Source organism: Odocoileus virginianus, chromosome 30, assembly GCF_023699985.2.
Source record: "Odocoileus virginianus isolate 20LAN1187 ecotype Illinois chromosome 30, Ovbor_1.2, whole genome shotgun sequence".
Lineage (NCBI taxonomy): Eukaryota > Metazoa > Chordata > Mammalia > Artiodactyla > Cervidae > Odocoileus > Odocoileus virginianus.
In genome coordinates, this window is record NC_069703.1 from 38,413,871 (window position 1) to 38,430,331 (window position 16,461).

A 16,461-nucleotide genomic window follows, 5' to 3' on the forward strand; every position below is an offset into this window, starting at 1 on the left:
ATCACCAACTCCCGGAGTCCACCCAAACCCATGTCCATTGAGTCGGTGATGCCATCCAACCATCTCATCCTCTGTCACCCCCTTCTCCTCCTGCCCTCAATCTTTTCCAGCATCAGGGTCTTTTCCAATGAGTCAGCTCTTCACATCAGGTGGCCAAAGTATTGGAGTTTCAGCTTCAGCATCAGTCCTTCCAATGAACACCCAGGACTGATCTCCTTTAGGATGGACTGGTTGGATCTCCTTGCAGTCCAAGGGACTTGCAAGGGTCTTTTCCAACACCACAGTTCAAAAGCATCAATTCTTCCACGCTCAGCTTTCTTTATAGTCCAACTCTCACATCCATACATGACCACTGGAAAAACCATAGCCTTTTTTTAAATTTTTATAAAATATGAAATGGAGTAAACTGTTAAGAAGGCCCCTTTTCACTCATTGGCATCTAAGGTAGTTATAAAACCATAGCCTTGACTACACAGAACTTTGTTGACAAAGTTGTGTCTCTGCTTTTTAATATGCTATCTAGGTTGGTCATAACTTTCCTTCCAAGGAGTAAGCATCTTTTAATTTCATGGCTGTAATCACCATATGCAGTGATTTTGGAGCCCAGAAAAATAAAGTCAGCCACTGTTTCCACTGTTTCTCCATCTATTTGCCATGAAGTGATGGGACCTGATGCCATGATCTTAGTTTTCTGAATGTTGAGCTTTAAGCCAGATTTTTCACTCTCCTCTTTCACTTTCATCAAGAGGCTCTTTAGCTCTTCTTCACTTTCTGCCATAAGGGTGGTGTCATCTGCATATCTGAGGTTATTGATATTTCTCCCAGCAATCTTGATTCCAGCTTGTGCTTCCTCCACTCTAGCATTTCTCATGATGTACTCTGCATATAAGTTAAATAAGTAGGGTGGCAATATACAGCCTTGACGTACTCCTTTTCCTATTTGGAACCAGTCTGCTGTTCCATGTCCAGTTCTAACTGTGACTTCCTGACCTGCATACAGATTTCTCAAGAGGCAGGTCAGGTGGTCTGGTATTTCCATCTCTTTCAGAATTTTTCAGTTTATTGTGATCCACACAGTCAAAGGCTTTGGCATAGTCAATAAGGCAGAAATAGATATTTTTCTGGAACTTTCTTGCTTTCTCGATGATCCAGCGGATGTTGGCAATTTGATCTCTGGTTCCTCTGCCTTTTCTAAAAGCAGCTTGAACATCTGGAAGTTCACAGTTCACATATTGCTGAAGCCTGGCTTGGAGAATTTTGAGCATTACTTTACTAGCATGTGAGATGACTGCAATTGTGCGGTAGTTTGAGCATTCTTTGGCATTGCCTTTCTTTGGGATTGGAATGAAAACTGACCTTTTCCAGTCCTGTGGTCACTGGTGAGTTTTCCAAATTTGCTGGCATATTGAGTGCATCGATATGTGGTCCCATCACTTCAAGGCAAATAGAAAGGGAAAAAGTGGAAGCAATGACAGATATTATTTTCTTGGGCTCCAAAATCACTGCAGATGGTGACTGCAGCCACAAAATTAAAAGACACTTGCTCCTTGGGTGGAAAGCTATGACAAACCTAGAGAGCATATTAGAAAGCAGAGACATTACTTTGCTGACAAATGTTCATATAGTCAAAGTTATGGTTTTTCCAGTAGCCATGTATGGATGTGAAAGTTGGACCATAAATAAAGCTGTTGTTGTTCAGTCACTAAGTTGTATATGACTCTTTGCAACCCCATGAATTGGAGCATGACAGGTTTCCCTGTCCTTCATTGTTCCTCATGGTCCAATAAAAGAAGGCTGAGCCCCAAAGAATAGGTGTTTTTGAACTGTGGTGCTGGAGAAGACTCTTGACAGTCTCTTGGATTGCAAGGGGATCAAATCAGTCAATCCTAAAGGAAATCAACCCTGAATATTCATTGGAAGGACTGATGCTGAAGCTCTAATACTTTGGCCATCTAATGCGAAGAGCCAACTCATTGGAAAAGACCTTGATGCTGGGAAAGACTGAAGGCAAAACAAGTAGGAAACAGCAGAGGATGATAATACAGAATGTATTCATTTTGGTCTGCTTCTTTTGCCAGACATTATGTTTGGACGAAATCACGCATGTTGTTCACATAGTAATAGGCCAGTAATTTTCATGCTCTGTGATACTACAATTTATCCACCCTATTGCTGATGGACGTTTAGGTTGTTTCTAGTATGGGACTTGTAGACACAAATGCTGCTTCGCAACAGAAAACAATAGAATTCTATATCATTAACACTACCATTTAATAGGAAAACCTGTAATTACTTTTAAAAATCCAGATGTATATCAGAATTATCTTTCAATTATTTGAGAAATACAAATGCCCAGGTATTGCTTTTTTTCTCCAAAGCTCCAGACGTGTTTCTAGCAAACAATCGAGTTTAAAAACAACTGGACTGTATAATGATCTTTTGCTTTTATCTGGTTGTTTCACTTTTCCTATTTCATATTCAGTGCTCCCATTTCATTTAGTTTATGTTTTCCAATTTCTGCACCTCTTTTTTTGTTACTGTTGTTCTTTCTCAAGATTTTATTAAGTGTAGTAGAAAAACTTTTGTATGCATATATATAATATACACATAATTAGTATGTATAATATGTGTATATAGTCATGTATAATATATATACTTTAGAAAACTTATGAATTTTTGCCATTTGATTCCACTTGTTTGACATACTACGAATAGAAATATCAGATTTCTAATTTATATTCACTCAAAACTTGATATAGTTTCATGTATTTTGGCATCTAGTATTACTGCTTAAAGTAATTTATTAAAGAAAATTTATTAGTGATTTTTAAAAAAAATTTTTGAATGAGGATTGAAACTTGAAACTTCTAATCCAGTTACAAGAATATAAAGAAATACTATGTTGTTTAAAAAAAAAAGGAAATTAACATGTGATACAGTATTATTTGCAGGTCAGGAAGCAACAGTTAGAACTGGACATGGAACAACAGACTGGTTCCAAAAAGGAAAAGGAGTAGGTCAAGGCTGTATATTGCCACCCTACTTATTTAACTTATATGCAGAGTACATCATGAGAAATGCTAGAGTGGAGGAAGCACAAGCTGGAATCAAGATTGCTGGGAGAAATATCAATAACCTCAGATATGCAGATGACACCACCCTTATGGCAGAAAGTGAAGAAGAGCTAAAGAGCCTCTTGATGAAAGTGAAAGAGGAGAGTGAAAAATCTGGCTTAAAGCTCAACATTCAGAAAACTAAGATCATGGCATCAGGTCCCATCACTTCATGGCAAATAGATGGAGAAACAGTGGAAACAGTGGCTGACTTTATTTTTCTGGGCTCCAAAATCACTGCATATGGTGATTACAGCCATGAAATTAAAAGATGCTTACTCCTTGGAAGGAAAGTTACGACCAACCTAGACAGCATATTAAAAAGCAGAGACACAACTTTGTCAACAAAGTTCTGTGTAGTCAAGGCTATGGTTTTATAACTACCTTAGATGCCAATGAGTGAAAAGGGGCCTTCTTAACAGTTTACTCCATTTCATATTTTATAAAAATAAAAAAAAAGGCTATGGTTTTTCCAGTGGTCATGTATGGATGTGAGAGTTGGACTATAAAGAAAGCTGAGCGTGGAAGAATTGATGCTTTTGAACTGTGGTGTTGGAAAAGACCCTTGCAAGTCCCTTGGACTGCAAGGAGATCCAACCAGTCCATCCTAAAGGAGATCAGTCCTGGGTGTTCATTGGAAGGACTGATGCTGAAGCTGAAACTCCAATACTTTGGCCACCTGATGTGAAGAGCTGACTCATTGGAAAAGACCCTGATGCTGGAAAAGATTGAGGGCAGGAGGAGAAGGGGGTGACAGAGGATGAGATGGTTGGATGGCATCACCGATTCAATGGACATGGGTTTGGGTGGACTCCGGGAGTTGGTGATGGACAGGGAGGCCTGGCGTGCTGCAGTTCATGGGGTTTCAGAGTCGGACATGACTGAGCAACTGAATTGAATAGTATTATTAACTACAGTATTGATTTTGTTCAAATTTCACAAAATTTTATGCTAGTGTGAATTTTGTTTTCATATCTTATGCAAGACTCCACATTGTATTTAACTGCATCGAGCAGCTTCAGCTGTGTACAACAAACTGGTAAATTCTCTCTTCATTTTTATTCTTTGCAAAATTTTCTAATTTTCCTTGTTATGACTTAGATACACCCATCATTTAAAAATGGACATTTAATTTCCAAATACATGAGATTTTCAAAGTATCTTTGATATTAATTTCTCATTTTGATATTAATATCTCCTTTAAAATGCTCTCTTCTCTGCGATCACCCTCTTCATTTTTTCAGTCTTCTAACTTTAGTGAGGTTTTCCAAGGCTAAGTCAAATATCTCTCTTGGTAAATGTCACATTACACTTGAAAATTATTTTCAAATGTCTTTTGATATTGATTTCTAAATAATTCCACAGTGATAAGAGAACAGAATCTATATGATTTCAATGCCTTTTGACCATGAAATTTTTGCACCTTGTTTTATGTCCCTAGATATGTTCCAGTGTCTCCTAGTTTATAATGTATGAGAACTTGAATAAAATTTGTATCCTATCATTGCATGAAAATCATATAAATCTTAATTATGTTGAATTGGTTCATAGTACTTTTCAGGTCTACTATATCCTTTGTCTTCTCTGTATATTCATTCTATTAATTTTTGAGAGTTTGATATTGAAGCTCCAACCAAAAAATTAATTTATCTATTTAAAAAATAACTGTAATATAAATAGAACTACATGTAACCTTGTTATGTATTTTCCAACTCTCCTGTAAATGTGTTATCATATTTTCATAATTTAAAAAATAAAAAATAAATAGATCTAAAAAAAATAAATGCTTCTCTGGCCTTCTTCATAATAGCTTTGAACTGGAAACAACTCTAATGTTCATCAATAAGGGAATGGATAATCAAATTGTAAAATCATGTGATAAAATACTACTAGCAATAAGAAAGACTAACCCACTGACATATGCAACATCATGGAAATATCTCAAAAGCATATTAATTGAAATAAGCCAACACTAAAGAATACATAAAGTATGATCAAAAAAACAAAAACATAAAGTATGATCCCTTCTTGATGAAGCCTGAGAATAGACAAAACCAATCTGTAATGATAATAATCAGAAAGTGATTTCTGGGAATGAGGGAAATTGATTAGAATGGAGCACAGATGGGACTTCCCTGGTGGTCCAGTGTTTAAGAATCCACCTGCCAATACAGGCGACACAGGTTCAGTCCCTGGTCTCCTGGTCCAGGAGCTAAAATCCCACATGCCCAGGGGCAAACCCATGTACCACAACTACTGAGTCCCCAACCCTAACTAATGACTGAAGTCCAAGTGCCCTAGAGCCCATGCTCTGCAACAAGAGAAAACACCACATTGAGAAGCCCAAGCATCTCAACTAAAGAACAGCTCCTGATCACCACAACTAGAGAAAGCCCAAGTGCAGCAACAGTGTAGCCCCTCCACCGCCACAAAAAAAGGACCACAGTTTGAAGAAACTTTCTTTGGTTAACAATGAAAATGTTGTATTTCTCAGTTTGGGTGGTGGTTATGTGGGTGTATGGGCTTCCCTGGTGGCTGGTGGCTCAGATGGAAAAGAATCTGCCTGCAATGCAGGAGACACCGGTTTGATCCCTGGGTTGGGAAGAGTCCCTGGAGAAGGAAATGGCAACCCACTCATTATTCTTGCCTGGAAAATTCCATTAACAGAGGAGCCTGGCAGGTTACAGTCCGCAGGGTCACAAAGAGTTGGACATGACTGAGCAACTAACACAGTATGTGGGTATATACAAATGTCAAAATTCATTGAAATGAACATGTAATATCTGTGCATTCTATTGTATGTTAATGATAACACAATAAAAATTAATACAGATGAATTCTGCTTAGTCATAAAAAAATGCTGGTATGAACTTCCTTATACTTGGTTTTTGGAACACATATGGATGCACACCTGTTGAGTATATAGTTAGTAGAATTACTGGGTCATAGAATATGCATGAATCATGGCTCTGCAATTTAATAGCTGCATGATGGTGGGCAAGCATCCAGACCTCTAGAGACCACCAGTTTCTTCATCTGTTACCAAGGAGCTAATCTCACCTTGATGGGTTCAAACCAAGAAAAACTGTTTTTGTCAATTAGCAAAAAAGACATAATGCTGAGAAATCTCATTTTCTAAAAGCAGTGCTTTTTCAGAAAATTTGCTATTTGAAATATCAATAAGACCGGATTATTCCACCCTTGCCTGGAGCATCTGAGTGACTTTGACACAGAGAAGCAGCCTCAATTTCCAACCCAGGTGCAGAGCTTCAGATAAGGGGTTTCTAGATACAGCATTCCACATTTATCTTCACGATGTTAGTTTCCAAGGAAACAGGATTCTGAGTCCTCTTGTTAGCTCAGGCCCGATGATAATCCCTTTACACATAGCCTGGTATGTTTTGAGGCTATCAAAAACACTGCTTCTTTTAAATTTTACCTACAGTCCATCCTTCAAAATTCTAGAATAATTCTCTCTCCCTGTGCTTGGCGAGACACCCCACAATTCCTCTAGTTTGTAGTCCCTTTTGCAGCATTAAGTTAATAAATCTGTCAGACCATAGGTGGTCTCTGTCACATGGGTTTCATCTTAGGAATTACCAATAACTTTGTAAAATGTGTTCACATTGCCTTAATAGGCATTTAAGAAATTATTATTTATTATTCATGTATAAATTCAATATATACTCATTTGACATCTAGTATTTGCAAGGCACAAAAGCATTTCTACAAGTGACAGCACAAGATAGCCATGGCACAGATGGAAAACCACTTTTTAATTTAGTTGGAGAAAAACCAACAATAACAACCACCACTTCAAACCAGGATGAAAATCTTTACTGAACTTAACTTCATTAAACAGTCAAATGTAAATGAAAACATTCCCAAGACTATTTTCTAGGTAAAAAGTACAATGTACATGATTTACTATGGTGGTGTTTCAGTTGCTAAGTCATGTACAATTCTTGTCATGGACTGTAGCCAGCCAGGCTCCTCTGTCTTCGGAATCTCCCAGACAAGAATACTGATTTACTCTACTATGTGTTCTGTGTGCTAAGTTGCTTCAGTCATGTCCAACTTTTTGTGACCCTATGGACTGTAGCTTGCCAGGCTCCTCTGTCCATGGGATTCACCAGGCAAGAATACTGGAGTGGCTTGCCATGCCGTCCTCCAGGGGATCTTCCCCACCCAGGGATCGAACTGGCATCTCTTAGGTTTCCTGCATTGGCAGGGGGGTTCTTTACCACCAGTGCCACCTGGGAAGCCCATACAATACTACCGTTGTTGTTTAGGTGCTAAGTTGTGTCCAACTCTGTGATTCCACGGACTGCAGCATACTAGGCTTCCCTGTCCTTCACTATCTCCTGGAGTTTGCTCAAACTCATGTTTATTGAGTAGGTGATGCCATCCAACCATCTCATCCTCTGTCACCCGCTTCCTCTTGCCCTCAGTCTTTCCCAGCATCAGGGTCTTTTCCAATGAGTTGGCTCTTCACGTCAGGTGGCCAAAGTATTAGAGCCTCAGCTTCAGCATCAGTCCTTCCAGTGAATATTCAGGGTTGATTTCCTTTAAGAGTGACTGGTTTGACCTCCTTGCTGTCCAAGGGACTTTAAAGAGTCTTCTCCAGAAGTGAGGGGAAACTGGCAATGTTTATTTTCCGTTTTCTCCACCCCACTTCACTCCAGTCTGCTTTGCAATCTCTGGGGAATGACCAAAAGAGGAAGCTGCTTGCCTCTGTGGGAGGGGGCCCTTAATGGGCGAATGAGCCTGCATTCAGCCTTAGAGCTTTTATAAGCAAATCTGTCTCTATTTTTTGTTGGAGCATTTATAAGAGCATTTTTTTTTTTTTCTTTAGAGAAGGACAGATGACATTTGGGGGTTCTCATTCTGGTTTTTAAAACCATTTTTTTTTTTTAAAGAATCCTTAGTTTTATATGTTTGCCCTCACTTCTGTCTATCTTGATCTCCTCCCAAAGCAAAATCTACCCTTGTCTTTCCATTTACCATAAGCTCACAAAATGCAGTCTTCTGTGGAAACACTGAGGTCATACATTACAAGTTACTTAAGGGAATGATTTTAAAAATTTGAGAATCTAGTTCTCCAAGAAATCCTAGTTTGGGATATAGATGAAGAAGCTATTTGGAGGGTATTTAGATAGAGAACAAATTTGGTAATATGAGAATGCATTTTAAGGACATAGCAAGATGACAATACGATTAGCTCAGTGCTTGGGTTTTGCAATCAAATCTCAGAAAAGCAAATTACTTTCTGTGGCATTAACTTTCTCACCTGAAATAGGGAAAATGATGATGCTTGCTCTGTTGTTACTTTCATTTCAGTTCAGTTCAGTCGCTCAGTCGTGTCCGACTCTTTGCGACCCCATGAATCGCAGCACACCAGGCCTCCCTGTCCATCACCAACTCCCTGAGTTTACTCAAATTCATGCCCATCGAGTCGGTGATGCCATCCAGCCATCTCATCCTCTCGTCCCCTTCTCCTCCTGCCCCCAATCCCTCCCAGCATCAAGGTCTTTTCCAATGAGTCAACTCTTAGCATGAGGTGGCCACAAGTATTGCTGTTACTTTACCTCAACATTTAAAAATCGATTGTCTGTTATCTGGTCTGAAGGTAAGAATAGTTAGGACATCGTCCCTTGGCGTGAAACAGCTTATGAACAACTGAAACTGAACTGCAGTGGGGGAGGGGGGGGGGAGTGTCACACCTAATACGTGCTTAAAAAATCTTTTCATTATTATTATTTTATTGTTAGGCTTCCCAGGTGGCGCACTGATCAAGTATCCGCCTGCCAATGCAGGAGACACAAGAGACGCTGGTTCGATCCCTGGGTGGGGAAAAATCCCCTGGAGAAGGAAATGGCAACCCACACCAATATTTCTGCCTGGAAACTTCCATAGACAGAGGAACCTGGCGGGCTACAGCCCATAGGGTCGCAAAGAGTCGGACACGATTGAGCGACTAAGCACTCAGACTAGAAAAGGGGTGGAGGGAGAAATGAAAGTGATTTGTAAACCATATAAGTGCTTCAAAAATCCTCCCAAAGCCCTAGGGGATGAAAACAGAGTGAGGCATCTCAGAAGTTCGGTTACGGACCTGGGTTTCAAGGTTGTCGAATTCTCCATATTTGGGCCTGGATTCTCAAAATAGAACAGGATAGGATGTTAGAGCTGAGATCATCTGGTACAATTTTATGTTAATCGAAAAATTCTTGCCTTCTGTCGCCGCGCCCTGACAATAAACAACACCGCCACCCCACATTCTCCCATCCAAGTCCCAACGGCATGACGTCATCGCCCCGCCTCGCAAGCTCCAGGGCGTCGCGTCTCTAAGCTACCTTTCAGCCACCGGGTCCAGCGGCGCCTGCGCAAATGCGGGGCGGGTCGAGCCGGGGCGGACGCGAGCGCGCCGCGAGGGGGCGGGGCTGGTGCGCACGCAGCTTCATCCCGTCCCCGCCCTTTCTCTTCCCGGTTTCCCTGTCAGCCTGCGGGTCGGGTCTGGCGGCTGTTTCCGGTAGGAGCGCGGTGCAGGGCGAGTCGGTGTCTGCTCCTCGTCATGTCCTACGGTCCCTTAGACATGTACCGGAACCCGGGGGCCTCTGGGCCCCCGCTCCGGGACTTCAACAGCATCATCCAGACGTGCAGCGGCAACATCCAGCGGATCAGCCAAGCCAGTGAGCCGGGGTACCGCGGCGGCTGGGGGGCGGGGGCCGTCCAGACAAGGCTGTCGGGACCGCGGAGTCCAGCCGGGGCTACGGCCAAAGCCACACCTGAGGCCGTCTCGGGCGCTCCGCTCGAGCTGAGCTGAGCGGTGGGCTGCCATCCGCGAATCTGCCAGGCCCAGGCACCCTGAGGGTCCGGAGCCTCAACTGAAGCTCGAGTTTCTTCTCAGGAGTTCTGCCCTTAAGGTGTTTTGGGGCTGAGACAGTCGTCCTGACAGCCCCAGGGTGGGAGGGTGTGTTTGTCTGCTCCAGAGCAGTGAGTGAGTCGACCTGATGCAGCGGTCAGCCGAGTTTTTCCTGTCATCTGCTTCCCTCCACCCACTTCTCTTTGACCAGTTTGGATCGGGAGTTGTTTACCGGTTTAGACTTTACATCTTGCTCAGCTTCTTGAAAGTCAGCTGCTTTCAATTAAGCAGAGTGGAGAATGCATGTGTTTTGGTGCCTTTAATACGGTTCTTCCTGTAATGTTTGGAAGTCAGTTACAATGACTTGTATTCAAGGGGTGTGATGACTTCTACTTTAATAAAGAGAATTCACCAAAGACACTTCAGTTTACAGTATTTTGTCTTTTGTAGCAGAAGATTTGCGTGTTTTTGGATTTCAAGCTGATGAGTCTTTTGTTTTCCTTCCCCATCTAGTTACTCTTTTCAACAAGCATGATACACAGAGAAGCTCAGGGACATGGCCACAGTCACATAGCAAGTAAGACATGGTAGAGCTGGTGGTTGTTTTCGGAATGTATTTGCTTGTCTTAAAACTGCCTCCCCACTGTTAGGGTCTAAATGAGACTGTAGATGAATGAGTTAAATCTTGTGCCTGAAAATCAGCTCAGAGCCTTATAAACAGGAGGTCAGCAGCAGCAGCAAATACTTGGAAGGAATGGTATCATCATCTGTGTTGTTTATTATTGTGTTTTTGTGAGCTTGGCTGTACCCTGTTAATAGGTAGAACTAATTGGTCCTGAATCACAATTGTGTTCTATATTTTAAAGAAAAAAATACCACTTAGCTTTTAAATTTAATATGTAACATAGAATTTGAGAGAGGGAAAATTTCTGATGGAAATCATTTGAGTCTTGGTGCTTTGGAAGTGGAAAGAAGACTATATGATCTGTGAAATCTAGAAATTTGAAACAAACCTTTATATGACCGCTGGTGGGACTTTCCTGGTGGTCCAGGCAAGTTAAGACTCCATGCTTCCACTGCATGGGACACGGGTTCAATCCTGGTTGGGGAACCAAGATCCCACATGCTGCATGATGCAGCCAAAAAATAAAAATATTTTAAAAATATATGACCACTAGTTAGGAAGTATAGTACTTTGTGCTCCAGTTTCCTTTTGTGAGGTAAATGTAATACAGGCTAGATCAGAAAATTCTGATTCAAAGCCAAAGATTTATTGTTGAGACCAAATCTAATTTTTATGTCTATTTGTGAAATGTTCATTCTGTATGCATTTATTTGAGTATCATGCATGTAGTGTGTGTAAGAACTGGAAGGGAGCCTGTGGCCTACGTAGCAACTGAAAGGGTTTGATGCTATAGAAGAGATAAAATAAAATTATAGGTATTCAGGAGAGACATCTTTTTCATTTGGGAGGGACCAGGGAAGGCATTATGGCATTTGAGTTAGGTCTGGCTGGAAAGATGGTGGAACGGATTTGAACTTTTTACAATAAATAAGAGAAGGGCATTTTAAGGAGGGAATTAAATGAACAAGGGGGAAAGCATGTGCTGTGTATAGAAAAGTAGAGTGGTTTAATTTGGCTAACGTGGTGGATTCTAGAACGTAGTGCAAAGTAGGCTTGGAAAGGTTAAGTTGGGACTCAGATATGAAGGGCCTTAAGTACTAACCTAATGGATTTGGATTTAATTCTGTAGAAATGTGTAAATCGAGTTGGAAGGGAGAGGCTGGAATCAGAGACACCAGTTAGGGACTGAAAATGAAAAGAAAGGATAGGAGAAGTGTCTTTGGCAATAGAATTCATAAGATTTAGCTCTTGGTTAGGCATCAGGGTCAAGTAATAGTTGGATTCAGCCATTAATAGCATTAATAGCTAACATTTTTGGTGCATACTGTGTGCGAGGCGATGTAAGTGCTTTACAGGCATCATCTAACTTGATTTTGTAACAACCCTGTGAAGTAATTACCAGTATTATTTCTTTTTATGGGTTAGGAAACAGGCTAAGAAATTTGAAACGATATCTGTCTCTTATGACCAACATTTAGCCTTTTTATAGTTTTTAATTAATATTACAGTTTTGTAGCAGTTAACACTTTAGCAGGTTAGAAGTGATTTTTTTTTTTTTACTCTTCATAAGATGCTATGGGGAATACCTGAGCTGTGGAACTTTCTCCTCTTGTGGTTTGTCTACCTCTCCTACTAGATTGTTAGTTCCTTTAAAGAAATGAGACCTGACTTATTTATCTTTATATTTCTAGTACTTACCTCAGATCTATCTGTATGATAGATTCACTCATTCACTGTTCAATAAATATTCTTTGAGGACCTGCTATTAACTGGGGATGGAGTGATGAGCAAGATAGACAAAACCATGTCCTAATAGTGTGTGTGTATATATATGTGTATGAATGTGTGTATATACATACATATGCATACACACACATATATAACTAACATGGAGAAATAATAAGTGCTAGGAAGAAAAAATAAAGCAGGATAAGGAGACACAAAGTAACCAGAGGAAGAAGCGCTATTTATCTTACACCAGATGGTCAAGGAGGGCCTCTCTGAGTAGACATCTGAATGAAGTGAGGGAGAGAGCCATGTGAGTAACTGAGGGAAGGCATTCTAGGCAGAGGAAATTGCAAGAGCAAAGACCTCAGTGCCTTCAAGAATGGCAGGGAGACTAATGTGTCTGGACTGCAGTTAGAGAAGGAAGCGAAGTAGGAAAAGAGGCTGTGGAGATAGCCAGGGCTCATATTATTTAGGGTTTTGATGCTCAGTAAATTGTATTTAGTAGATTTGAATGCATGAGATTTTTCCACCATTTTGGAACTCTTCCTGCCTCATTTACCTTGTGCTATGTGGTTCCTACCACATATTATGACCCTTGGCAGTGTGAGTTGAAATTTTCCCTTTGGGATTGTTTAGTGAGGCTCTGGGAATGGGAAATTGGTAGGGTGACATTGCCTCTACCCAGTTATGAGACTGGTACCCATCCCCCAAACTTGGCCAGTGTACCTAAGTATACAGTCTAGATGTGACATTCCCCCCTCCCCCCCGCCCCAGACATATGCCCACATCCATATAGTCCTGCAAGGACCTGTACTTATTGAAAATATGAGAGAATAGCTTATTCTTTTTTCTCAAGTTTTTAGCTGCATTTGTGGGTTTGGAATTGCTGAGCCTGTCAGGCTGAAATATGGCAGGCCACTGTGTGGGTTGTTATAGGTACAGCTAAGGTTGACTGCCTGGCACAAACGGTTGTTATCAGTATGTGTGGGCAACAGAAGAAAAATGCTTGACTCCGCCTGTTGTGAAACGAAGGGTCTAGGCAGATAGAGGGAAATAACCTAACAGGCTCCAAGTTATCTCTGAAGAGATGAAAGAACAGCATGTCTGTTCTTTAATGTTGCTAATTTTGATATGATTTTGTTTACTAAAATATTAAAAGCAGCTAAACTTTTGAAATTGACTGTTGTGTGAAATCCTGTGGGCTGTTCTTTCAAAATTGTTTCCCTATTGTCCCTTTGCTGTTTATTTCATTGCCCACTTTGTGAAGTCTTCATGATCTCAACATCTGTATCCAGCAGCACAGTCTAGTGTTTCTGTTCCCTTTCTAATTCATTCAATAATGCTATCAGCAGTGTGCCTAAAATCCCTCTTACCTCCTCAAGAGCCTACAGTGGCTGGCTGTTGTCTGCTGCATCAGGTTTTAGCATTCCACTTTGCTTCCATTGTCTTTGTCATCTTAATCCAGATTAGCCATGTTTTCTCCTACTGTCAGCCTTTGCTCCAGGCAGGCTATTTTTCTTAACATCCTTCAACACTGGTTTTTGCAGCAAGTTTTTGCTCATTCTATTCCTCCTTTCTTCAATCGTTTCCTACCTTGCAAGCCACCTAAATTATACAAATCCTTTGAGTTGTGCTTAAATCCTGCCCCTTGAAATTAAACTTTCCCTTGCTTTTCCAAAGAATGAAGTCAACAGGAGCCTGGGAGTTAGGCTCAGCGGATCTGTGACAGAGTTCCTGCTCCTCTGTGTTGTACCATTAGCCTGGAGCAGTTCCCCTTTCTGCCTGTTACCCCATCAGTAAAATGAATGCTATTGGTAAAATGGGATATTTGAAAGTGCCTAGTATAGTGCCCGGCCTATAGTAGACATTCCATAAATGGTAATATTAATGGTTGAGTCCCCTGCTCCACTATAGTTTAGTAGTTAAGTGAGCGGGCTCAGGAGTCAGACTGTCTGGGTTTGAGTCCTAGTTCTGCTTCTAACTCGCTATGTAAACATATTGCTGTACTTCTCTGTTTCAGTTTCCTCATCTATAAGATGGAGTTAATAACAGTCTTTACTTCATAGGATCCTGAGAATTAAATGAGGAAATTTATGTAAAGTGCTTGAAGCAGGCCTGCAACATTGTTTAAGAAATATTAACTGTCATTTTGTTTTCCTTTTTGAATTCACAAGCTTAGCACTTACTTTATTCTGTATTCTGTAATTAATTCATGTTTTTTGACCTTGTTATTCCAACTGAGAGATCACTGTTAGTTTTGTGGGGCTAGCGACCATGCATTGTACAGCTCTCTTTAGCTACGGGGCCTGGCACTGCAGTGGATATGTATTAATAGTTGTCATTCAATATGTACTTAATTGATTTTTATCATCGCTAAGTACATTTTTCTTGGTCTCGAGTTTGATAATAATAGCTATGCTTGATTGAGTTCTTTTAAGTGCCAGACACTGTTCTGAATTTAGCTTCATATTATCTTAAATTCAGCCTCACAACAACCACATGAGGAGTCTCTTGTTATATAGGTGAGGAAACTGAGGCACAAAAGAGTGGAGCCTTTTACTAGGAAGTGTGGAACTGGGAATAACACACAGGCAGTTTTAATTCAGAGTCTGTGTTCTTAACCCACTGTGTATTCTGTCATGGGTATGGTAAATAGAAGATTATTCCTTTGATATTCAGTGTTCATATTCAGTTTCCTTTAGAGCTTTCCTATTATAGTAGCTAAAAAGTCAGGTCATTTTCATTCTAGCTTTGCGAAAACATTGCAAACCTAATTTTCAGAGTAAAACACTGAGATGACTTCATTGTCATATGATTTATGTCATAACATAAGCTATCATATTCTCATTTTATGTAAATACGATTCTTTCTTAGAATATATGTTTGCTTGCTTACCTTTATGGTGGTTGCTTTCAATGTGTCTAGACTTTGATATGGACTAAGGTTCATTTGGGATTCAGATTCTGCTAAAAGCTGATATCAGCTAAAAGTCCATGAAGAGTGTTCAGTTTAGAGTAGGTCCTAGTGTGGATGTTAGCTGTAATGTGCAATAAATTGGTTTGCTTCATAGTCTTATAAAAGTTTTAGCCGGGACATGCTTTTAAACATGAGAGGTCAGTGATAGGAGAAATTGAGGCCTAGTTTTAAAAATAACAAAATTGCTTACACAGAACTGAAGAACTTTTGTTTACATTTGGCCTAGTCATCTGGTTTCCATATTATGTAGCATTTCATAGAGGATAGATACCCAGTGATTTTCATCCAAAATGTAACAAATCAATCTAAAAGTAAAACTTTTATTTACTAGAATGCTTAGAAAAGGCTAACCAAGCTGACCAGAAAACTCTTTCAGATTTAACCCATTTTGATAAAAATTATTCCAAAAAGTATCACTTTACTTTTTAATATCTTAAGTGCATTCAAGGGAAAATAAGTGTGTATGTAACTATTTCTTTTTGTGATTTAGGTTTAAGGGATACAGTTCTTTTCTTTTTTAAAAAAGAATTATTTGTTTATTTTTATAGCTGGGCTGGGTCTTTGTTGCTGTGTGTGAACGTTCTCCAGTTGCAGAGAGCAGGGGCTACTCTCTCGTTTCGGTGTGCGGGCTTCTCATTGCGGTGGCTTCTCTTGTTGTAGAGCACAGGTTCTAGGCTCTCAGGCTCAATAGTTGTGGCACACAGGCTAGGTTGTTCCCCACCGTGTGGGATCTTCCCGGACTAGGGATCAAACCCATGTCCCCTGCATTGGCAGGTGGTTTCTTATCCACTTGACCATCAGGGAAGTCTCAAGTGATACAGTTCTTGGTTGTGAAACAGATGGGTCATTGAGTCACTATTTTCAAATAAACCCTGATGTTGGTTATGGAGGGCAGTATACAGAGAATTCTACTTCCAGTAAACAAAGAGGCTACTGTCCTTATCACTTGAGTTTTGGGGCATCTTGCTGGAAACTTTTAGGAAAATGTCAATATTCAGGAATTTGAATAGAATTGATGAAAGCTTGGATTCATTCTGGTGCTTAGCTAACAAGTGACGCTATAAAGTCCTCCTCCATCCCCCCACCCCAATCCCCGCATCCCAATTTACATATCTCAGCAAACAAAAGAAGTCAGAAAAGACTAGGTAAAAAAGTTC

The 16,461-nt window shown here is 40.4% G+C and overlaps 1 protein-coding gene across 1 annotated transcript in view; it reads left to right on the forward strand.

Annotated features, from left to right (window-relative positions):
* Nucleotides 1-9,552: 9,552 nt before the first annotated feature.
* Nucleotides 9,553-16,461, forward strand: part of STX12 (syntaxin 12) — a 31,659-nt gene continuing 24,750 nt past the window's right edge. The window contains exon 1 of the mRNA XM_020909127.2: nucleotides 9,553-9,802. Within this exon, the coding sequence (XP_020764786.1) occupies nucleotides 9,685-9,802 (118 nt within the window). The 5' untranslated portion in view covers nucleotides 9,553-9,684. The remainder of the gene's footprint in view (nucleotides 9,803-16,461) is intronic.